General features: G+C 45.0%; 1 protein-coding gene across 2 annotated transcripts in view; it reads left to right on the top strand.

Moving 5' to 3' along the window:
• Positions 1–24,772, top strand: part of ZCCHC14 (zinc finger CCHC-type containing 14) — a 162,212-nt gene that overhangs the window by 4,080 nt on the left and 133,360 nt on the right. For both annotated transcript variants that reach the window (XM_056525536.1, XM_056525535.1), the window contains exon 2: positions 15,413–16,175. In XM_056525536.1, the coding sequence (XP_056381511.1) occupies positions 15,606–16,175 (570 nt within the window). In that variant the 5' untranslated portion in view covers positions 15,413–15,605. The remainder of the gene's footprint in view (positions 1–15,412; positions 16,176–24,772) is intronic.

The following is a 24,772-nucleotide window of genomic DNA, read 5'->3' as shown; positions in this document are numbered from 1 at the left end:
GTACAGTATGATACATAACAGATGTATACTGTACAGTATAATATATACTGGCCCTATACACACAGTGTTATAGTCTTTTGTACAGTATGATACATAACAGATATATACTGTACAGTATAATATATACTGGCCCTATACACACAGTGTTATAGTCATTTGTACAGTATGATACATAACAGATATATACTGTACAGTATAATATATACTGGCCCTATACACACAGTGTTATAGTCATTTGTACAGTATGATACATAACAGATGTATAATATATACTGGCCCTATACACACAGTGTTATAGTCATTTGTACAGTATGATACATAACAGATGTATACTGTACAGTATAATATATACTGGCCCTATACACACAGTGTTATAGTCATTTGTACAGTATGATACATAACAGATATATACTGTACAGTATAATATATACTGGCCCTATACACACAGTGTTATAGTCATTTGTACAGTATGATACATAACAGATATATACTGTACAGTATAATATATAATGGCCCTATACATACAGTGTTATAGTCATTTGTACAGTATGATACATAACAGATATATATATTGTACAGTATATGTAACAGCCTTATAATGTACAATGTAATTAATGGTCATGTGTACAGTATGATATGTAATTTACAGTATGCTACAGAGCCATGTAATGGTCATGTGAACAGTGATATAGAATGACCTTACAATGTACAATATAATATATAGTATAATGGTCATGTGTACAATATAATACAGTAGTTTAATTTTGATCTTATATTTATATAGTTCGGACATTTACACACATAACGATACTGCAAATGTTTAAGGGTTTTCATTTTACATAATATTAACCCCTTAAGGACCCAGACAATTTTCACTGTAGGACCTGGCCATTTTTGGCACATCTGACCACTGTCACTTTAACATTAACCCCTTAAGGACCAGGCCATTTTACACCTTAAGGACCAGAGCATTTTTTGCAATTCTGACCACTGTCCCCTTAAACATTAATAACTCTGGAATGCTTTTAGTTATCATTCTGATTCCGAGATTGTTTTTTCGTGACATATTCTACTTTAACATGGTGGTAAATTTTATGGTAACTTGCATCCTTTCTTGGTGAAAAATACCCAAATTTGATGAAAAAAATAAAAATTTTGCATTTTTCTAACTTTGAAGCTCTCTGCTTGTAAGGAAAATGGATATTGAAAATGAATTTTTTTTGGTTCACATATACAATATGTCTACTTTATGTTTGCATCATAAAATTTATGAGTTTATTTTACTTTTGGAAGACACCAGAGGGCTTCAAAGTTCAGCAGCAATTTTGAAATTTTTCACAAAATTTTCAAACTCACTATTTTTCAGTGACCAGTTCAGGTTTGAAGTGGATTTGAAGGGTGTTCATCTTAGAAATACCCCACAAATGACCCCATTATAAAAACTGCACCCCCCAAAGTATTCAAAATTACATTCAGTAAGTGTTTTAACCCTTTAGGTGTTTCACAGGAATAGCAGCAAAGTGAAGGAGAAAATTCAAAATCTTCATTTTTTACACTCTCCTGTTCTTGTAGACCCAATTTTTGAATTCTTACAAGGGGTAAAAAGGAGAACATTTTACTTGTATTTGAAACCCAATTTCTCTCGAGTAAGCACATACCTCATATGTCTATGTTAATTGTTCAGCGGGTGCAGTAGAGGGCTCAGAAGGGAAGGAGAGACAAATGGTTTTTGGGGGGCATGTCACCTTTAGGAAGCCCCTATGGTGCCAGAACAGCAAAACACATGGCATACCATTTTGGAAACTAGACCCCTCGGGGAACATAACAAGGAGTAAAGTGAACCTTAATACCCCAGAGGTGATTCACGACTTTTGCATATGTAAAAAAAAAAATTTTTTTTACCTAAAATGCTTGGTTTCCCTAAATTTTACATTTTTAAAAAGGGTAATAGCAGAAAATACCCCCCAAAATTTGAAGCCCAATTTCTCCCGATTCAGAAAACACCCCATATGGGGGTGAAAAGTGCTCTGCTGGTGCACTACAGGTCTCAGAAGAGGAGGAGTCACATTTGGCTTTTTGAAAGCAAATTTTGCTCTGGGGCATGCCGTATTTAGGAAGGAAAGCCCCTATGGTGCCAGGACAGCAAAAAAAAACAAACCACATGGCATACCATTTTGGAAACTAGACCCCTTGGGGAACGTAACAAGGGGTAATGTGAACATTTATACCCCACAGGTGTTTCACGACTTTTACCTAAAATGCTTGGTTTCCCAAAAATTTAACATTTTTGAAAAGGGTATTAGCAGAAAATACCCCCCAAAATTTGTAACACAATTTCTCCCGAGTACGGCGATACCCCATATGTGACCCTAAACTGTTGCCTTGAAATACGACAGGGCTCCAAAGCGAAAGAGCGCCATGTGCATTTGAGGTCTAAATTAGGGACTTGCATAGGGGTGGACATAGGGGTATTCTACGCCAGTGATTCCCAAACAGGGTGCCTCCAGCTATTGTAAAACTCCCAGCATGCCTGGACAGTCAGTGGCTATCTGGCAATACTGGGAGTAGTTGTTTTTGCAACAGCTGGAGGCTCCGTTTTGGAAACAGTGGCGTACCTGACGTTTGTCATTTTTATTGGGGAGGGGAGGGGGGCTGTGTGGGGGTATGTGTATATGTAGTGTTTTTTACTTTTTCTTTTATTGTGTGGTAGTGTAGTGTTTTTAGGGTACAGTCACACAGGCGGGGGTTCACAGTAGTTTCTCGCTGGCAGTTTGAGCTGCGGCAGAAAATTTGCCGCAGCTCAAACTTGCAGCCGGATACTTACTGTAAACCTCCGCCCATGTGAGTGTACCCTGTACATTCACATGGGGGGGGAGAAACATCCAGCTGTTGCAAAACTACAACTCCCAGCATGTACGGTCTATCAGTGCATGCTGGGAGTTGTAGTTTTGCAACAGCTGGAGGCACACTGGTTGTGAAACACCGAGTTTGGTAACAAACTCAGTGTTTTGCAACCAGTGTGCCTTCAGCTGTTGCAAAAGATACAACCCCCAGCATGTACAGACAGTGGAAGGGCATGCTGGGACTTGTAGTTATGCAACAGCTGGAGGCATACTACTTTGGCTGGGGATTGTAGTTATGCAACAGCTGGAGACACACTGGTTTGCTACTTAACTCAGTGTTTCACAACCAGTGTGCCTTCAGGTGTTGCAAAACTACTAGGGATCGACCGATATATTTTTTTTAGGGCCGATACCGATAATCGGTGCAGGTTAGGGGCGATAGCCGATAACTTATACCGATATTCCGGTATAAGTTATCGGCTATTTAACCCCCTGCGACACCGCTGCAGATCATTGATTTAAATCGGGCGCTTTAAATCAATGATCTGCAGTGGCTTTTGCGGGGCCATAGGCCGCCGCCGCCACCCGCTTCTCTCCTCCTACCTGTCAGGGTGGTCCGGGCCATCCATCCTTCCTGTAGTGTCCAGGGGCATTCCGGGTGAAGAGTGAACCGGTCCGGGCTGTCCTTCTCCGGCGGTCATCTTCTCCACTCCGGGCAGGCTCCGGCCTAGTACGCTGCATAGACGCCGCTGCGCAGTGACGCCCATGCGCAGCAACGTTTAATTTTTTTATTGACTCGGAGGGTGGGGGAGGGGCCCGACCGGTATAGCGGTATGGGCAAAAAGCCATACCGGTATACCGCCCAGCATCACGGTGGGGGGTGCGACGCGGTGCGGTGGGTCGGGGGTGCGGTTTGGCGGTCGCGGTGCGGTGGGGCAGTGCGGGGGGGCGGGGCATTATCGGCTTATCGGCAAGGTAATTGCCGATACTGATGATGCCCAAAATCGTGATTATCGGCCGATAATATCGGCCATACCGATAATCGGTCGATCCCTAAAAACTACAACTCTCAGCAGTCACCGACAGCCAACGGGCATGTTGGGAGTTGTAGTTATGCAACCAGCAGATGCACCACAACAACTCCCAGCATGCACTTTAGCTGATTGTGCAAGCTGGGAGTTGTAGTTATACAACAGCTGAAGGTACACTTTTCCATAGAAAAAATGTGCCTCCAGCTGTTGCAAAACTACAAGTCCCAGCATGCCCATAAGGGAATGCTGGGAGTTGTGGTGGTCTGCCTCCTGCTGTTGCATAACTATAGCTCCCAGCATGCCCTTTTTGCATGCTGGGAGCTGTTGCTAAGCAACAGCAGGAGGCTGTCACTCACCCAACTGTTGATCCATGCTGCAGGTCAGTCCCTCGCCACCGCCGCTCCTGGGGCCCGATCCCAACAGGGACGCCGGGGATCGGGGTCCTCTTCCCGCACCCGATCACGTCCTCCGGAAGAGGGGCGGATCGGGTTGCGGGAGTGACACCCACAGCAGGTGCCCTGATTGGTCGGCCGGTCGCTGCCACCTCACCCCTGCTGGCTATGGCTGTTCGGGCCGTCAGAGACGGTCCCGATCAGCCAGTAATTCCGGGTCACTGGGTCACTGGAGACCCGATTGACCCTGAATCTGCCGCAGATCGCTGGGCTGAATTGTTCAGCGATCTGCGGCCATCGCCGACATGGGGGGGTCATCATGACCCCCCTGGGCGATATGCCGTGATGCCTGCTGATCGATATCAGCAGGTATCGGGCACCGGCTCTGCTCCAGCTGGCTGCGGAAGTCCTTAAGGACTCGGAAACGGGGGCGTAGGAGTATGTCCATTGTCCTTAAGGGGTTAATAACTCTTTTTAATTTAATAACTCTTTTCATGACATATTCTACTTTGTTAGTGGTCAAATTTTCTTGGTGAAAAATTCAAAAATTTTATGAAAAAATTGAAAATGTAGCATTTTTTTTTTCATTTGAAGCTCTCTGCAAATAACTTATATATTGATTCACATATACAATATGTCTACTTTATGTTTGCATCATAAAATTGACATGTTTTTACCTTTGGAAGACACCAGAGGGCTTCAAAGTATGGCAGCAATTTTCCAATCTTTCACAAAATTTTCAAAATCAAAATTTTTCAGAGACCAGTTCAGCTTTGAAGTTGATTTGAAGGGCCTTCTTATTAGAAATACCCTATAAATGACCCCATTATAAAAAACTGCACCCCTCAAAGTATTCAAAAGGACAGTCAAAAAGTTTGTTAACCCTTTTAGGTGTTTCACAGGAATAGTAGCAAATTGAAGGAGAAAATTCAAAATCTTCATTTTCTTACACTGGCATGTTCTTGTAGACCCAATTTTTGAATTTTTACAAGGGGTAAAAGGAGAGAAATCTTCCTAAAATTTGTAACCCAATTTCTCTCGCGAGTAAGGAAATACCTCATATGTGTAAGTCAAGTGCTCTGTGGGTGCACTAGAGGGCTCAGAAGAGAAGGAGCGACAATGGGATTTTGGAGAGTGAGTTTTTCTGAAATGGTTTTTGGGGGGCATGTCACATTTAAGAAGCCCCTGTAGTGCCAGAACAGCAAAAAAAATAAAAATAAATAAAAAACACATGGCATACTATTTTGGAAACTATACCCCTCAAGGAACATAACAAGGGGTCCAGTTAGCCTTAACACCCCACAGGTGTTTGACGACTTTTCGTTAAAGTTGGATGTATAAATTATAATTTATTTATTTTTCACTAAAATGCTACTTTTCTCCCAAATTTTTTATTTTTACAAAGGGTAATAGGAGAAAATGCCCCTCAAAATCTGTAACCCAATCTCTTCTGAATATGGAAATACCCCATGTGTGGACGTCAAGAGCTCTGCTGGAGCACTACAATGCTCAGAAGAGAAGGAGTCACATTTGGCTTTTGGAAAGCAAATTTTGTTGAAATGGTTTTTGGGGGGCATGTTGCATTTAGTAAGCCCCTATGGTGCCAGAACAGCAAAAAACAAAACAAAAACAAAGAAAAACCACATGGCATACTATTTTGTAAACTACACCCCTCAAGGAACGTAACAAGGGGTACAGTGAGCCTTAACACCTCACAGGTGTTTGACAACTTTTTGTTAAAGTTGGATGTGTAAATGGAAAAAAAATTTTTTCTCTAAAATGCAGTTTTTTCCCAAAATATTTCATTTTTACAAGGGTTAATAGGAGAAAATGACCCCCTAAATTTGTAACCCCATTTCTTCTGAGTATGGAAATACCCCATGTGTGGATGTCAAGTGCTCTGCTGGCGCACTACAATGCTCAGAAGAGGAGGAGCGCCATTGAGCTTTTGGAGAGAGAATTTGTTTGGAATAGAAGTCGGGGGCCATGTACGTTTACAAAGCCCCCCCGGGGGGGCCAGAACAGTGGACCCCCCCACATGTGACCCCATTTTTGAAGCTACACCCCTCACAGAATGTAATAAGGGTGCAGTGAGTATTTACACCCCACTGGCGTTTGACAGATCTTTGGAACAGTGGGCTGTGCAAATGAAAAATTAAATTTTTCATTTTCACGGACCACTGTTCCAAAAATCTGTCAGACACCTGTGGGGCCCAAATGCTCACTGTACCCCTTATTGCATTACATGAGGGGTGTAGTTTCCAAAATGGGGTCACATGTGGGGGGGTCCATTGTTCTGGCACCAGGAGGGCTTTGTAAACACACATAGCCTTCAATTCCAGCCTAATTCTCTCTCAAAAAGCCCAATGCGCTCCTTCTCTTCTGAGCATTGTAGTTCGCCCGCAGAGCACTTTACATCCACATATGGGGTATGTTCTTACTCAGAAGAAATGGGGTTACAAATTTTGGGGGGGCTTTTTTTCTTCCTATTTTCCCTTGTGATAATGAAAAATTTAGGGTAACACCAGCATTTTAGTAAAACATTTTTATTTTTCATTTTGCCATCCAACTTTAATGAAAATTCTTCAAACACCTGTTGTGGAGTGTTAAGGTTCACTATACCCCTTGTTACATTCCGTGAGGGGTGTAGTTTCCAAAATGGGGTCACATGTGGGTATTTATTTTTTAGCTTTTATGTCAGAACCGCTGTAAAATCAGTCACCCCTGTGCAAATCACCAATTTAGGCCTCAAATGAACATAGTGCGCTCTCACTCCTGAGCCTTGTTGTGCGTACGCAGAGCATTTAACATCCACATATGGGGTATTTCCGTACTCAGGAGAAATTGCGTTACAAATTTTGGGGGTCTTTTTTTCCTTTTACTACTTGTGAAAATAAAAATTATGGGGCAACACCAGCATGTTAGTGTACATTTTTTTACACTAACAGGCTGGTGTAGCCCCAACTTTTCCTTTTCATAAGGGGTAAAAGGAGAAAAAGCCCCCCAAAATTTGTAGTGCAATTTCTCCCGAGTATGGAAATGCCCCAAATGTGGCCCTAAACTGTTTCCTTGAAATACGACAGGGCTCTGAAGTGAGAGAGCGCCATGCACATTTGAGGACTAAATTTGGGATTGCATAGGGGTGGACATAGGGGTATTCTATGCCAGTGATTTCCAAACAGGGTGCCTCCAGCTGTTGCTAAACTCCCAGCATGCCTTGACAGTCAGTGGCTGTTCGGAAATGCCGGGAGTTGTTGTTTTGCAACAGCTGGGGCTTCGTTTTGGAAACACTGCCATAAGTTTTTCATTTTTATTGGGGGGGGGGGGGGGGGGGGGAAGACAGTGTAAGGGGATAGTGTTTACCCTTTACTATGTGTTAGTGTAGTGTAGTGTTTTTAGGGTACGTTTGCACTGGCGGGTTTTCGGTGAGTCTTCCGCTAGGAGTTTGCACTGCGGCAAAGAATTTGCCGCAGCTCAAACTGCAAGCAGGAAACTTACTGTAAACCTGCCCATGTGAATGTACCCTGTACATTCACATAGGGGGGCAAACCTCCAACTGTTTCAAAACTACAACTCCCAGCATGTACTGACAGACCGTGCATGCTGGGAGTTGTACTATTTCAACAGCTGGAGGCACACTGGTTGGAAAACCTTCAGTAAGGTTTTGTTGCCTAACTCAGTATTTTCCAACCAGTGTACCTCCAGCTGTTGCAAAACTACAATTCCCAGCATGTACTGATTGCTGAAGGGCATGCTGGGAGATATAGTTATGCAACAGCTGGAGATACGCAACCACAACTCCCAGCATGCCGAGACAGCTGTTTGCTGTTTGGGCATGCTGGGATTTGCAGTTTTGCAACATCTGGAGGGCTACAGTTTAGAGACCACTGCACAGTGATCTCCAAACTGTGGCCCTCCCAGATGTTGCAAAACTTCAAATCCCAGCAAGGCCATACAGCAAACTGCTGTGTGGGCATACTAGTTGTAGTTTTGCAAGATCTAGAAGGCCACAGTTTAGAGACCACTGCATTGTGATCTCCAAACTGTAGCCCTCCCTCCAACAGCAAACAACTGTCTGGGCATGCTGGGAATTGTAGTTTTGCAACATCTAGAGGGGTACAGTTTAGAGACCACTGTATAGTGGTCTCAAACTGTAGCCCTCCAGATGTTGCTAGGCAACTCACCGGCTTCCCTAGATCCAGGGAGCCGCATCGCCGTCCTCTTCTGCCGGCAACCACCGCCGCCGATCGCCGCCCGCTGCTGCCGCCGATGGGTAAGTGGACTTCGGCGCTGGTCGGTTTCCCTGTTCTGCCCGGCCTACTGTGGGTGGGCAGAACGGAGAAACCGAAAGTTAACACCCCCCCCCCCGCCCCCGATCTGCTATTAGTCGTCGCTTGTGAATGACCAATAGGAGGGGTGGCACCTCCTATCCCTTCAGTGGCACCTCCTATCCCTTCAGGGGGATCGTGGTTGTCTTGGACAACCCCAATCCCCCTTATTTTCCGAGTCACCGGAGACCCATGTGACCTGGAGTCGCTGCAAATCTGATGACCCCCCCTGGGCATTTGTGCAGGGTGCCTGCTGATCGATATCAGCAGTCACTCCCGTCCGGTCCCTGCCCTGCGTGGACCGACATTCCCACGGGTGTACGGGTACCCCCTGGGTCCTTAACCTGTTGGGGACGAAGGGCGTATGCATACGCCCTTGCGTCCTGGTACTTAAGGACGAAGGGCGTATCCATACGCCCGTGGGAATTTCGGCCCCCGCCGCGCACCGGGCGGGGACCGGGCCGGGGTGACTGCTGATATCTATCAGCAGGCACCCCGTGCAAATGCCCAGGGGGGTCATTAGACCCCCCCATGTCGGCGATCGGCGCAAATCGCAAGTGAATTCACACTTGCGATTTGCGCCGATTCCGGGTCATTACGGGTCTATGGTGACCCGGTGACCCGGAATAGAAGGGGGATCACGGGTGTCTAAGACACCCACGATCCCCCTAAAGCGATAGGAGTGAGGTGGCAGGGTTGCCACCCCCTCCTATCTCTGCTATTGGTGGTCTAGACGCGACCACCAATAGCAGATCTGGGGCGGAGGGGTTTACTTTCGTTTTCCCCGTCCTGCCCTCCCACAATAGGCGGGGCAGAACGGGGAAAACGAAGAGGAGCGGCGCCGGAGTCCACTTCCCCCTCCGGAGGCAGCGGAGCGACGGGGATCGGCGGCGGCGACGGAGATCTGCGGCGGCGTGCGGCAGAAGAGGACGGCTCCCGGATGCGACGGAAGCCGGTGAGTAGTTGCCTAGCAACATCTAGAGGGCTACAGTCTGAGACCACTATAGTGGTCTCTAGACTGTAGCCCTCCAGATGTTGCAAAACTACAACTCCCAGCATGCCCAGACAGCTGTTTGCTGTGTGGGCATGCTGGAATTTGTAGTTTTGCAACAGCTGGAGGTCTGCAGTTTAGAGACCACTGCACAGTGATCTCTATACTGCCCTCTAGATCTTGCAAAACTACAACTCCCAGCATGCCCACACAGCTGTTTGCTGTCTGGGCATGCTGGGAGTTGTAGTTTTGCAACATCTGGAGGTCCACAGTTTGGAGATCACTGTTCAGTGGTCTCTAAATTGTAGCACTCCAGATGTTGCAAAACTACAAATTCCAGCATGCCCACACAGCAAACAGCTGTCTCGGCATACTGGGAGTTGTAGTTGCGTACCTCCAGCTGTTGCATAACTACATCTCCCAGCATGCCCTTCTGTGATCAGACATGCTGGGAATTGTAGTTTTGCAACAGCTGGAGGCACACTGGTTGGAAAATACTGAGTTAGGAAACAGAACCCAACTCAGTATTTTCCAACCAGTGTGCCTCCAGCTGTTTCAAAACTACAACTCCCAGCATGTACTGACAGACCGTGCATGCTGGGAGTTGTAGTTTTGCAACAGCTGGAGGCTCACTGGTTGGAAAATACTGAGTTAGGTAACAGAACCTAACTGAAGGTTTTCCAACCAGTGTGCCTCCAGCTGTTGCAAAACTACAACTCCCAGCATGTACTGACAGACCGTGCATGCTGGGAGTTGTAGTTTTGAAACAGCTGGAGGTTTCCCCCCCCATGTGAACGTACAGGGTACATTCACACGGGCGGGTTTACAGCAAGTTTCCTGCTTCAAGTATGAGCTGCGGCAAATTTTTCGCCGCAGCGCAAATTCCTAGCGGGAAACTCACCGTAACCCGCCAGTGTGAATGTACCCTAAAAACACTACACTGAACTACACTACCACCTAATAAAGAGTAAAACACTACATATACACCCCCTTATACTGACCCCCCCAATAAAAATAAAAAACGTATTGTACAGCAGTGTTTCCAAAACGGAGCCTCCAGCTGTTGCAAAACAACAACTCCCAGCATTTCCGGACAGCCACTGATTGTCCAGGCATGTTGGGAGTTTAGCAACAGCTGGAGGCACCCTGTTTGGGAATCACTGGCGTAGAATACCCCTATGTCCACCCCTGTGCAATCCCTAAATTAGTCCTCAAATGCGCATGGTGCTCTCTCACTTTGGAGCCCTGTCGTATTTCAAGGAAACAGTTTAGGGCCACATATGGGGTATTTCCTTACTCGGGAGAAATTGCACTACAAATTTTGGGGGGCTTTTTCTCCTTTTACCCCTTATGAAAAGGAAAAGTTGGGGTCTACACCAGCCTGTTAGTGTAAAAAAAAAAAATTTTTACACTAACATGCTGGTGTTGCCCTTTACTTTTTATTTTCACAAGAGGTAAAAGGAAAAAAAGACCCCCAAAATTTGTAACGCAATTTCTGCTGAGTACGGAAATACCCCAGATGTGGGTGTAAAATGCTCTGCGGGCGCACAACAAGGCTCAGGAGTGAGAGCGCACCATGTACATTTGAGGCCGAAATTGGTGATTTGCACAGGGGTGGCTGATTTTACAGCGGTTCTTACATAAATGCAAAATAATACCCACATGTGACCCCATTTTGGAAACTACACCCCTCACGGAATGTAATAAGGGGTACAGTGAGCATTTACGCCCCACAGGGGTCTGACAGATTTTTGGAACAGTGTTCTGTGAAAATGAAAAATTTAATTTTTTTGTTTGCACAGCCCACTGTTCCAAAGATCTGTCAAACGCCAGTGGGGTGTAAATGCTCACTGCACCCCTTATTACATTCCGTGAGGGGTGTAGTTTCCAAAATGGGGTCACATGTGGGGGGGTCCACTGTTCTGGCACCACGGGGGGCTTTGTAAATGCACATGGCCCCCGACTTCCATTCCAAACAAATTATCTCTCTAAAAGCTCAATGGTGCTCCTTCTCTTCTGAGCATTGTAGTGCGCTCGCAGTGCACTTGACGTCCACATATGGGGTATTTCCATACTCAGAAGAAATGGGGTTACAAATTTTGGGGGGCATTTTCTCCTATTACCCTTTGTAAAAAAGTAAAATTTGGGGAAAAACCAGCATTTTAGTGGAAAAATATTTTTTTTTCATTTACACATCCGACTTTAACAAAAAGTTGTCAAACACCTGTGGGGTGTTAAGGCTCACCGTACCCCTTGTTACGTTCCTTGAGGGGTGTCGTTTCCATAATAGTGTGCGATGTGGTTTTTTTTGCTGTCCTGGCACCATAGGGGCTTCCTAAATGGGACATGCCCCCCAAAAACCATTTCAGAAAAACTCACTCTCCTAAATCCCATTGTTGCTCCTTCGCTTCTGAGCCCTCTAGTGCACCCGCCGAACACTTGACATACACATATGAGGTATTTTCTTACTCGAGAGAAATTGGGTTACAAATTTTGAGAGGATTTTTTTCCTTTTACCCCTTGTAAAAATTCAAAAACTGGGTCTACAAGAACATGCGAGTGTAAAAAATGAAGATTTTTAATTTTCTCCTTCACTTTGCTGCTATTCCTGTGAAACACCTAAAGGGTTAACACACTTACTGAATGTCATTTTGAATACTTTGAGGGGTGCAGTTTTTATAATGGGGTCATTTATCGGGTATTTCTAACCAGAAGACCCTTCAAATCCACTTCAAGCCTGAACTGGTCCCTGAAAAATTCCGATTTTGAAAATTTTGCGAAAAATTGGAAAATTGCTGCTGAACTTTGAAGCCCCCTGATGTCTTCCAAAAGTAAAAACTCGTCAATTTTATGATGCAAACATAAAGTAGATATATTGTATATGTGAATCAATACATAATTTATTTGGAATATCCATATTCCTTATAAGTAGAGAGCTTCAAAGTTAGAAAAATGCAAAATTTTCTAATTTTTCATGAAATTTTTGCATTTTTCACCTAGAAAGGATGCAAGTATCGCCGAAAATTTACCACTAACGTAAAGTAGAATATGTCACGAAAAACTATCTCGGAATCAAATTTATAAGTAAAAGCATTCCAGAGTTATTAATGCTTAAAGTGACAGTGGTCAGATTTGCAAAAAATGCTCCCGTCCTTAGGGTCATAATGGGCTCCGTCCCCAAGGGGTTAAGTGTCAGGGCGTACCTGTACGCCCTGGGTCCTTAACTGGTTAAAAAAGTGAAAAGGGGAGTGATTCAAACTTTCATCAGAGAAAGTGCTTAATCACATTTATTAACTTCCTGGAGCATTTGAGCGCTGATCGAACAGCAAGAAGGCAGGTAGGGACTCTTCCACAGTCCTCTTGGCTGATCTGGACCTGTCCTGGATCAACTCCTCTGAGCTACCAAAGTATATTTTTTCCTGTTTTAGATGCCACAGTAAACTTTGATTGCGGAGTCTAAAGGGTTAATGTCGGACATTGCCCTGTTAGGCGACACACAGCATTTAGTGGTTCCTGTCTGTTCATAGCAACTGGGACACACCATAGAAGTGTGCTTCATATAACAGGTGCAGAACTAGGGACTGATGTCCTTAAGGGGGTAAAAAGGAAAAACTAAAATATTGCATTGACATATGTATTCAGACCATTTACTCAGTACTTAATTAAAGCACCTTTGGCAGAGATTACAGCTTCCAGTCTATGATGCCATTTTCTGCCATTCTTCTCTGCTGAACCTCTTGAGCTCTGTCAGGTTGGATGGGGACCATAGTGTAAGCCATTATCTCATCTCTCCAGAGATGTTCTACTGGGTTCAAGTCAGGGCTCTGGCTAGGCCTCTCGAAAATTCAAAGTTGTCCCCAAGGGTGCATTCACACCACATTTTCATCATATGGTCACTGGATCCGGAGGAGATGCGGGGAGATGTCAAAACAGTCTGCTAACGTATCCCCTGCTGGACCCAGCCCTCATCTCATTCATTTGAGTGAGCCGACCGGAGTCAGATAGTGACTCCGGTCGGCTAATTTTTTAACTGTATCTAGGTTCGCTGCCAGACTGAAAACCGCGGCATACCACTGTTTTCAGTCCGGCTAAAAAACCTTATGCAGTGCAAAAATGAGCTGACCGGAGTCACTTTCAAAACCTCTGCAGTTGAAAACTTAACCAGTTGCACATAGCAACCAATTAGATCGCTTCTTTCATTCTTTAGAAGCAATCCAATTTTTCGCTATGGGCAACTGGTCAACTTATCCTCTGCACAGGTTTTGATAAAGCTCCCTCATTGTGCATGAATTAGTGACTTTTAAAAAAAAGTTGCAAATAATAAATTGATGACAACTGCAAAAAAAAGAAAAACAAACGTCTATGGTACACCCAAGTGCAGTGGTATGTAAAAATTGCTCTTTATGAAAAGTTGCAAAAGAATGTCACAGTACAGCTTGCTGCAAATTGTTAGGGACTTATTTACATGCACACAAAAAAGAGATCAACACTGATAAATGTTTCCAATTGTCTTGTGCGAAGTTGAACCTTCGGCCCAGTCTTTGTTTCAGAGCACTCCGGATCAAGATTTGATTAGAAATATTTCTTTACTTTACCCTATCCAGCTTTCCCGCAACCCTGACCAGTCTTCCTGTCCAAGCTTTTGAAAAACGCCTCCACAGCATGAAGCTTCCCCCACCATGCCTCACTGTAGGGATGGTATTGAGCAAGTGATGAGAGATTTTCCCACAGCAACCAATCACAGCTCAGCTTTCACTTTACCAGAGCTCGGTCAAATATGAAAGCTGAGCTTTATTGGTTGCTGTGGGAAAATCTCTCCAGTTTTTCTCTATCACAGTTTGATAAATCAGGGCTAATGTTTCTTTTATACCGAAAAATGCACTGCGTAGAAACGGAAGCCCTTAAAGCGCAACTGTCATGAAATCTTGGTGCAAAAACCTGCACAAAGCCTTTGTACTGTGTGCAGGTGGTGTGTATAGCAATGTTTTTACCTGATATTTGCAGGCTTTCATGACGCCCCGCCGCCGCCACTCCCACCCCCACGCCTACCCAGTATGTCAGCACTAGGACCGCTGTGTGATTGACATGCACCCTTCAGCTAATCTAACGTGTGCGCCGCTGTGTGTCATCCAGCAACACCCCACCAGTCAGAAGACCAGAAGAAAATTGTATCCTGGAATGAATGTATTGCACTGAATCTGATCATCATCTGACAACCATCTTTATTATATGGGGTGTCCCCATTCTTCCCTGACTTCAGATGTCAAGGGAAGAAGGATTGAGTATATTGGATGTCTGCAGGCACAATCCTTTGTTCTTATGGGAGCTATGCTGTCACCAGGTGTCTGGCTGTGTCTTATTCACCTTTCCTTATTACACATAGGGGGAGATTTATGAAAACCTGTGCAGAGGAAAAGTTGTCATGTTGCCCATAGCAACCAATCAGATCACTTCTTTCAATTTTAAAAATGAAAGCAGGATCTGATTTGTTGCCATCTCCCCCATAGCTCTTATCTGACAGGTATCTCATATGTATGGCCAGACTTTTTTTTTTTTTTTTTAAATAAACAGTTTAGTATTGTTACTTGAGGGACCACTCTATATAAATTTTAATGATAGCCAGATTGATGGGAAAACCATCTGATAAATGTTCCTGCTCTCCCTGGCACCCGCCCCACCCTTGTAGCATCCTGTTTCTAACACTTTCCCCTTGTTTCTATACCCGATAATTTATGATCTTTCCTCCTGTGCCCCTCCATTTCTCTGTATCATTGGTGTTGTCACCCCTTTTCTCCTGTGGCTCTTACACGTGTTCTTCTCCTTGCAGGTGTCCTGACCACGGCTTGGTGAGGGGAAGATGCAGCATAAGGGGCCGGCCCGGTGATATCTCTCTTCCTCTGCATCTGCGCACAGCCCCGGAGTGAGGGAACGGAGAAGGCAGGCCCAGCCGGTCGGGGAGACGGCCTTTACTTGTATCGCAGAGAGCTGGGTCTCAGCCGCCGGGTGTGTCCCGGGGCACCATGGTGGAGAAGCAGCGCTGCCCCCTGCAGAGGGACGGCGTGTACCGCTGGTTCTCTGAGCTGTCCTCTTCCCAGCGCATCGAGTTCTTGTGCGGCCTGCTGGACCTGTGCCTACCGCTGGAGCTGCGCTTCCTGGGCTCATGCTTGGAGGACCTGGCCCGCAAGGACTACCACTCGCTGCGGGACTCTGAGATCAAGGCCAACAACTCGGCCGACCTGGGCAGCCTCACCAACCTGGCGGACGAGGTGGTGCGCAGCAAGCTGCTGGTTTCCTTGGCACTGCTGGCCTCCGACAACCGGGAGGCGGCAGGCGTGCTGTGCCGAACACTCACTCACATTGACTCCATCATCAACAACTTGGGCCTGCAGCTCAATGAGGGCCGCACCGGGGACGAGTTCCTGCTGCTCTTCACCATGGCCACTAACCACCCGGCCTTTAGCTTCCACCAGAAGCAGCTGCTGCGCAAAGAGCTGGCCCATATCCAAGGGAGGCATGGTGCCAGCTCAGGACCCCCGAGCGTGTCCACCACCACCACCACTGCTGTTGGCAGCAGCAAGGTCTGCACTAAGGTAACTGCCTGTCTGCTTGTTGCTTCAACCCCCTGGTTACTTGTTGATGTCCGCCCTCCAGCTGTCTGTCATTCTGTCCACCCTCCAGCTGTCTGTCATTCTGTCCGCCCTCCAGCTGTCTGTCATTCTGTCCGCCCTCCAGCTGTCTGTCATTCTGTCCCCCCTCCAGGTGTCTGTCATTCTGCCCCCCCCCTCCGGCTGCCTGTCATTACGAACCCCCCCCTCCAGCTGCCTGTCATTCTGACCCCCCCCCCTTTCCAGCTGCCTGTCATTCTGCTCCCCCCCTTCCAGCTGCCTGTCATTCTGCTCCCCCCTTCCAGCTGCTTGTCATTCTGACCCCCCCCTTCCAGCTGCCTGTCATTCTGCTCCCCCTTCCAGCTGCCTGTCATTCTGCCCCCCCTCCAGCTGCCTGTCATTCTGCCCCCCACTCCAGCTGCCTGTCATTCTACTCCCCCCTTTACATTTCCTGTCATTCTGTTCTTCTTCAGCTGCCTTGCATTTTGCCTCCCCCCCTTTTCCAGCTGCCTGTCATTCTGCCCCCTTCCCACCTGCTATTCTGGCTCCTTCCTTCCTGCCACTTGTTTCATTGTGCTCTTTTCCCCCAGTGACAACCCTCCCCCTTTGGCTGCCTATATGCCTGCCCCGTCCATTCCTGCCATTTGTTATTCTACCCCTGCCCCAGCCTCCTTCTTGTTACTCGGCTACCTATCAGTCTTCTATGATGGCTGCTTTGTATACAGGTTGCTTTATTACGGCATATTCTACTTTATTAGGATTTGCTGTACTCTCATGAAAGCCCTCCACTGTGACCTATACCCTTTTCACATTGGTGCTAAGATTTACAATTAGCCATTAGAATAAGGTTTGTTTCACTAGGACTGGTGGGCACTGTTGGGGGGCTGATAACTTCCATATAAGTACTCAGAGTCACACAACATGCCATTATATACCACCCTCTATCTAACAGCATTCAGTAAACTTGGGCTTGGACTCCACAGCAACATCTCGTGTAACATGTTGGGGCATTCACATAATTTGCACTGGCAGTTTACTTGCTGCTCTTTGCTTGTAGTTAGTGGGCTTGGTTACAGAGGTTCAGAATCATGAACATAAATGTCAAGTGAGCCTGGCATTTTTAGCCTCATGCCTGTGACTTCCAGTGTGGTTGTCAGGGCTTGCGGCCACTTGTATGCCACCTGCTGACCTTGGTGTAAGAGGAGGCCGTGATCAATTTGTACCTTGCAGGGGGCTCATCGGTGAAATGTCACTCACTTGGCAGTCATGCAAACCCTTCTATACATAGCATATGGGGAGTGTGTTCACAGGTATGAAGTAGTAAGACTAGGTCCACACTTAGGAAGCTCTAGACAGAAAAATTCTGTCCTGAACTTCCGAGTGTGACTAGCATCGGCTAACAGCAGATTCCACCCTAACGAATGAGCAATTTCATTCTTTTGGTGGTGGAATTTTAGCGGCGGAACGTCCGCCACTGAAATTCCATAGTGTGCATTGGAATCTCATTGCCAGCAATGACATTCTGCTGCATTGGAATTTCTGACCAAAATTCCTTAGTGTAATTCTTCAAGGTATGCCTAGCCTAATGGTTACTTTGCTCTGTCCTGTCTCTCTGTTCTGCTGCATAAATATAGCAGAGCTGGTCACAATTAAAGGGGATTCTCATTTAACCCCTTAAGGACCAAGCCCATTTTGGCCTTAAAGAGTACCTTTCATAAACAAATCTGTCCCTAAAATCCCTCCAGCATCTGTCCCTGACTAATCCTGACACTAATCCTGGCTTTTATTACTTTCAAAACACCCCATTTTTACAGGCTTATCAGCCTGCTCAGTCAGCCGTGTTCCAGTAAGGGAGGAAGTGGGCGTGGCCCAGCAGGTGCGACGTCATCTGATGCCTGCCAGGGCTGGCTTCCGCCCTTCTTCCTGTATGCTGTGATCCCTCTCGGGAGCACGCATACTGGCTCAGTACACTGTAGGGATGGCAGCTTCTGTGTACTCACCACAATCTTTAGCCTGGGCGTGCTGGCTGGGTGCTTGCTGGGTATCTCCTGGCAGTGCTCCTCTACACTCAGCTCCCACTGCACTGAGGTTACATGCAGCGGGATCTATATTACAGTAGGAGATGCAGGTGGCGGGGATATGCAAATTAGGTGCATGGATATGCAAGTTAGGTGCGAAGGGTTTCATATACAGGCAGAGAGCAAGCTGCGCGGACGTGACTTCCTGGGATGGGACAACTGCCCGGCGGGGGGAGGGGGGGGGGGATACACAAGCTATCCTAGACCCAGAAGGGAGACGCCTAAGACGCCTAGTGGACAACATTGCAAAGGTTAGAAAATATGTAATTTTTTATTTATTTTTTATTTTTTTTAAAGTAATCTAAAAGATGTTAAAAGTTTACTTTAATGACAGTGCCCATTTAAGGATCAGGCGAATTTTATTTTTGTATTTTTGTATTTTAGTTTTTTCCTCTTCGCCTTTTAAAAATCGTAACTCTTTTATATTTTCATCTACAGACTAGTATGAGGACTTGTTTTTGTGTGACCAGTTGTCCTTTGTAATGACATCACTCATCTATCATAAAATGTATGGCACAACCAAAAAAACACTATTTGTGTGGGGAAATTGAAAAGAAAACCACAATTCTGCAAACTTTGGAAGGTTTTGTTTTCATGCCGCACAATTTACGGTAATAAAAATGATGTGTTCTTAATTCTGTGGGTCAATATGATTAAAATGATACCCATTATTACTAGGGATCGACCGATATCGTTTTTTTTTTTTTTTTTAGGACCGATACTGATAATCTGCGACTTTTCAGGCCGATAGGCGATAATTTATACCGATATTCCGGTATAAGTTATCGGCTATTTCTGCCCTGGCCCCGCAGATCAATGATTTAAAGTGGGCGCTTTAAATCAATGAACTGCAGCGTCTTTTGCGGGGCCAGAGACCGCCGCCGCTCGCTTCTCTCCCCCGGCCTGTCCTGAGGTCCTCCCTAGTCCAACCACCACCGCTGCCCCATTGCCTCCCCCATCCCCGGTTTTATAATTGCCTGTTCCCGGGGTCCGCGCTACTTCTTGCTCCGGCGGCGTCCTGAGCTATCACTGTGCGCACTGACGGTGACGTTGTGTTGAGGACGTCAGTCGTCATTGCGCAGCGCACAGGACGCCGCAGGAGCCAGTAGTAGCGCGGACCCCGGGAACAGGTAATTATAAAACCGGGGATGGAGGCAATGGGGCAGCGGCTGCGGTGATGGTCTCGGCGGTGGTCTCCGGCCGGGGCGGGGCATTATCGGCAAATCGGCAAGGTAATTGCCGATACCGATAATGTCCAAAATCGTGAATATCGTTCGATAATATCGGCCAAACCGATAATCGGTCGATCCCTAATTATTACATACTTTTCTATTATTGTACCACTTTAAAAAAATCGTAAACTTTTAACTTCATTAGTACGTTTAAAATCCCTATTTTTTGACAACCTATAACTTTTGCATTTTTCCATATAAGCATTGGTATGAGGGCTAATTTTTTGCGCCGTGATCTGTACTTTTTATTGATACCCCATTTGTGTATATAAAGCTTTTTATAATTTTTTTTAATTACATTTTTTTGGAATAAAATGTGACAAAGCAATTTTGGCCTTTTTATTTTTTACGTTCATGCTGTTCACCGTATGGGAATCATTATATTTTAATAGTTTGGACATTTACGCACGCGGCGATACTGAATATGTTTTTTGGGGGTAAAATTGGGAAAAAGGTACAATTTACATTTTTATTGGGGGAGGGGATTTTTCAAATAATCAAATTTTTTTTTTTTACATTTTTTTTTTATACACTTTTTTTATGTTCCCATAGGGGACTATTTATAGCAATCACTTGATTGCTTATACTGTTCATTGCTATACATAAGGCATAGCACTGATCAGTATTATCAGCAATCTTCTGCTCTGTTCTGCTGGAAGGCAGATCAGAGCAGAAGACGCCGAGAGGCGGCGGAGGCAGGTGAGGCATGATCTGATCCCCCACGGTCGTGCTGCAGTCGTCAGAGCAGCCTAAAATGTAACCACACTGCCGCAGATGATGTGATCTGTATTGATCACGGCATCTGAGGGGTTAATGGTGGACATCCGCGCGATCGTGGATGTCGGCCATTACCGGCGGGTCCCTGGCTGCGATCAGCAGCCGGGACCTGCCATACATGACCCGAGCAATGCTCCGATGCTTGTGGTCATGTACAGGATGTAAATGTACGTCCTGGTGCGCGAAGTACCGCTACACCAGAATGTACATTTACGTCCTTGGTCGTTAAGGGGTTAAAAAAAAATTCTCACACAACATGTGAGTGGAAGGACTAAGAATCTCACGGTCATTATCTAACTGCAATCCTGGGCCCCCTTTTGGAGATTGCAAAGGGTCCCAGCGGTTGGACCTCCAGCTATTAGATGCTTATGCCCTATCCTGTGGATAGGGAATAAGATAATTTTCACCAGACAACCCCTTTAGCAGCAAACTTCAAAGTGTATTCCAGAAAGTATTGATTTATTTTTTGTATAATGCTCAGTGGTCAGGCAGGTGCTAAGATGCAAACTGCTGTACTTGTCCCTCTCATTCCTCATTCTTGGAGCTCCAGTCCATCTGTGCAGCACTTCCAGGGTCGGCACGTGATGTTGCCTACTAAGTGATTGTCTAACTGGGCAGTTCCATATGCCAACCCCAACCCCAGCCGTGCTCCATAGTGGCGGGGGAGTGAGGAAGCTAAATATAGCTTTTTTTTCTTGTTAGAACCTGCTTGAGCATTATTATAAAAAAATACAATTCTAAAACACCCTTTAATAGTGAGGAATCAAACACAACAGTCTACGCAATTTTGTTTGCTATTCTTAAAGGGGTACTCCAGGGAAGTATGTGTGTGTGTATATGTATATATATATGTGTGTGTGTGTGTATATATATATATATATATATATTATAGCTTCAAGGCCATCCTGCGTGAAGTGCATATCTCCTGTGGCCTCTGTCTTCTCTGGCTGCTTCATATACTTTGCCATCCTTCTCTTCCCTTGCCTACATCTTCCAGCAATCATTGCAGCTCTGCTCTACCAGCCCCCATCCTCCTGCTCTGAGCTGCAGAGAAAGATTCAGTGTCTGATTGGCTAAGGCTGTACACTCTTCCCTGTTCTCAGCACTTAAAAGAGCATGACTAATCAGTGCAGGGCAGAAACCACATGGTCTGTGATCTCTCAGCAGAGTGATGGTTGCTTTATAGAGAGGGATTTGGACAGAGACAGAGTGGATGGCTGGATGATTTCATTCCCTGACTTCATGCATGTAAGTGACAACCAAAGAGGGGGAACTTTTCTATATAGCTTATTAATAATATTTAGACAACTAATTAGGTTAATGAGAGGGAAATGGGCTATTGTTTAAGTTCAAACAACAACAAAGATGTGGTCTCAAATGGCTGGAGGTGCTCAACCCCAAATGCAGTTGTGCATTTATGCTGGGGAGCAGATCCTGCCATTGTGGTCTGTTGCTAAGGGCGATCCCCAGCATAAAAATGCATACAACGGAAGATGCCTGCATCAGACTACAAGTTATGCGCCTTGAACATCTTCCAGGCAGCATTAAGGAGCACCTGTGAGGCCGGCAACTATATTAGCAAACTTAGGTGGGGCTTGTAACCTGCCTCCCTCCTCCCATTGTATGTGTGTGCTTGCAGCCACACTGGAGGGTACCTGGGAGGAGGCTGTTAGTCCCTGGTATTGCCCATACGGCACAGGTAGGTTTAGTGTTAGGTCCTCTGCCACTTGAGAAACCATGGCGTTGGTGTGCGGGCTCAGGTATATCCTTCATACAAGGATATACTGGCTAATGTCTCAATTTTAGCATCAGTGTTGAGGGATAGCCAATGTCATTGTTTACATCTACCACAGTAGTGGACCTAAATTCCTGTATTATTCTATTGTTTAAGTTCCCCGGAGTACCCCTTTAATGGAAAGCTATAGTAAGATGAAACAAATTTATTAAGGAAGCTCTTTATTTTAATTTTTTTGCCCGTATGATGCACACTGGCCATTAATAGTTGTACAGTGACATTTGTTTCCTTCCAACACCGTTGCACCTATGCCCTTCATTACTGTTTTGGTCATCTAAGCACCATTATGAAAGTATACTGCTGCTGCTGTCTGTATGGAATCAGGATATATTGTAGATAATGCACCTCTTCTGAAGCTGCGTTCACATATTTGTTTAATTTTTTTTTTAAACTTGTGCAGAGTAAAAGTTGCCCAGTTGCCCATAGCAACCAACCAGATTGCTTTTTCATTTTTAACCCCTTAAGGACACTTTCGGCCTGAAGAACACAGCCACTTTTCATTTTTGCATTTTAATTTTTTTCTCCTCTCCTTTTAAGAGGCATAACTCTTTTTTATTTTCACAGCTACAGACCCATATAAGGGCTTGTTTTTTTTTCATGACTAATTGTACTTTTTAATGACACTTGTCATTTTACCATAAAATGTACTGCAAAACCAAACAAATGTTACAGTCATGGCCGTAAATGTTGGCACCCCTGAAATTTTTCAAGAAAATTAAGCATTTCTCAAAAAAAGGATTGCAGTAACACAGGTTTTGCTATACACATGTTTATTCCCTTTGTGTGTTTTGGAACTAAACCAAAAAAATGAGGAAAAAAGCTAATTGGACATAATGTCACACCAAACTCCAAAAATGGGCTGGAGAAAAATTATTGGCACCCTTTCAAAATTGTGGAAAAATAAGATTGTTTCAAGCATGTAGTGCTCCATTAAACTCACCTGGGGCAAGGAACAGGTGTGGGCAATATGAAAATCACACCTGAAAGCAGATAAAAAGGAGAGAAGTTCACTTAGTCTTTGCATTGTGTGTCTGTTTGTGCCACACTAAACATGGAAAACAGAAAGAGAAGAGAACTGTCTGGGGACTTGAAAACCAAAATTGTGGTAAAATATCAACAATCTCAAGGTTACAAGTCCATCTCCAGAGATGTAGATTTGCCTTTGTCCACAGTGTGCAACATTATCAAGAAGTTTGCAACCCATGGCACTGTAGCAAATCTTCCTGGGCGTGGACGGAAGAGAAAAATTGATGAAAGGTGTCAACGCAGGATAGTCCAGATGGTGGATAAGCAGCCCCAAACAAGTTCCAAAGATATTCAAGCTGTCCTGCAGGCTTAGGAAGCATCAGTGTCAGCACGAACTATCCGTCGACATTTAAATGAAATGAAACGCTATGACAGGAGACTAAAGAGGACCCCACTGCTGACACAGAGACATAAAAAAGCAAGACTACATTTTGCTTTTTGGTAAAGCACATGATTCTGCTGTTTACTGAAAAAGGAATGAGGCCTACAAAGAAAAGAACACAGTACCTACAGTGAAATTTGGTGGAAGTTCAATGATGATGTGGGGTTGTTTTGCTGCCTCTGGCACTGGGTACCTTGAATGAGTGCAAGGCATCATGAAATCTGAAGATTACCAATGGATTTTGGGTTGCACTGTAAAGCCCAGTGTCACAAAGCTGGGTTTGCGTCCGAGATTTTGGATCTTCCAGCAGGACAATGACCCAAACATACATCAAAAAGCACCCAGAAATGGATGGCAACAAAGCATTGGAGAGTTCTGAAGAGGCCAGCAATGAGTCTAGATCTAAATCCTATTGAGCACCTGTGGAGAGATCTTGGAGAGAAATTGCTGTTGGGAAAAGGCGCCCTTGAAATAAGAGAGACCCGGAGCAGTTTGCAAAGGAAGAGTGGTCCAACATTCCGGCTGAGAGGTGTAAGAAGCTTATTGATGGTTATAGGAAATGACTGATTTCAGTTATTTTTTCCAAAGGGTGTGCAACCAAATATGAAGTTAAGGGTGCCAATAATTTTGTCCAGCCCATTTTTGGAGTTTGGTGTGACATTATGTCCAATTAGCTTTTTTTACTCCCTTTTTTGGTTTAGTTCCAATACGCACACAAAGGGAATACACGTGTGTGTATAGCAAAACTTGTTTCTGCAATCCTTTTCTGTGAGAAATACTTATTTTCTTGAAAAATTTCAGAGGTGCCAACATTTACGGCCATGACTGTCTATATGTATGTATACACAGTGTACTTTGGTAAGAATTGCAGGGGAAATTTATCAAAACCTGTCCATGACAACCAGTCAGTTTGCTTCTTTTATTTTTCAGAGGTCTTTTCAAAAATGAAAGAAGCGATCTGATTGGTTGCTATGGGCAACTCAGCAACTTTTCATCTGGAAAGGTTTCAATAAATCTCCCCCTTCATGTGCTCTTTATTCTGTAGGTCAGTACGATAGTTACCATATTTTTTGCACTATAAGACTCACCTGACCATAAGACGCACCTAGGTTTTAGAGGAAGAGAACAAGAAAAAAAAAATATTCTGAACCAAACGGTTACTAAAATATTTAATAAACTATAACAGAATAATTATTCAACTATGTTATTCAACGCCCTTTGTGGCCAGCAGGAGCCCACTTGCAGTTGCTTACTTACCGCTCCCCTGAACTGCCGTCCCCATAACGGAGTCT

The sequence above is a fragment of the Hyla sarda genome, chromosome 6, assembly GCF_029499605.1.
Source record: "Hyla sarda isolate aHylSar1 chromosome 6, aHylSar1.hap1, whole genome shotgun sequence".
Classification (NCBI taxonomy): domain Eukaryota; kingdom Metazoa; phylum Chordata; class Amphibia; order Anura; family Hylidae; genus Hyla; species Hyla sarda.
The sequence above is the reverse complement of the archived record's forward strand: the minus strand, read 5'-3'. Positions and strand labels throughout refer to the sequence as shown.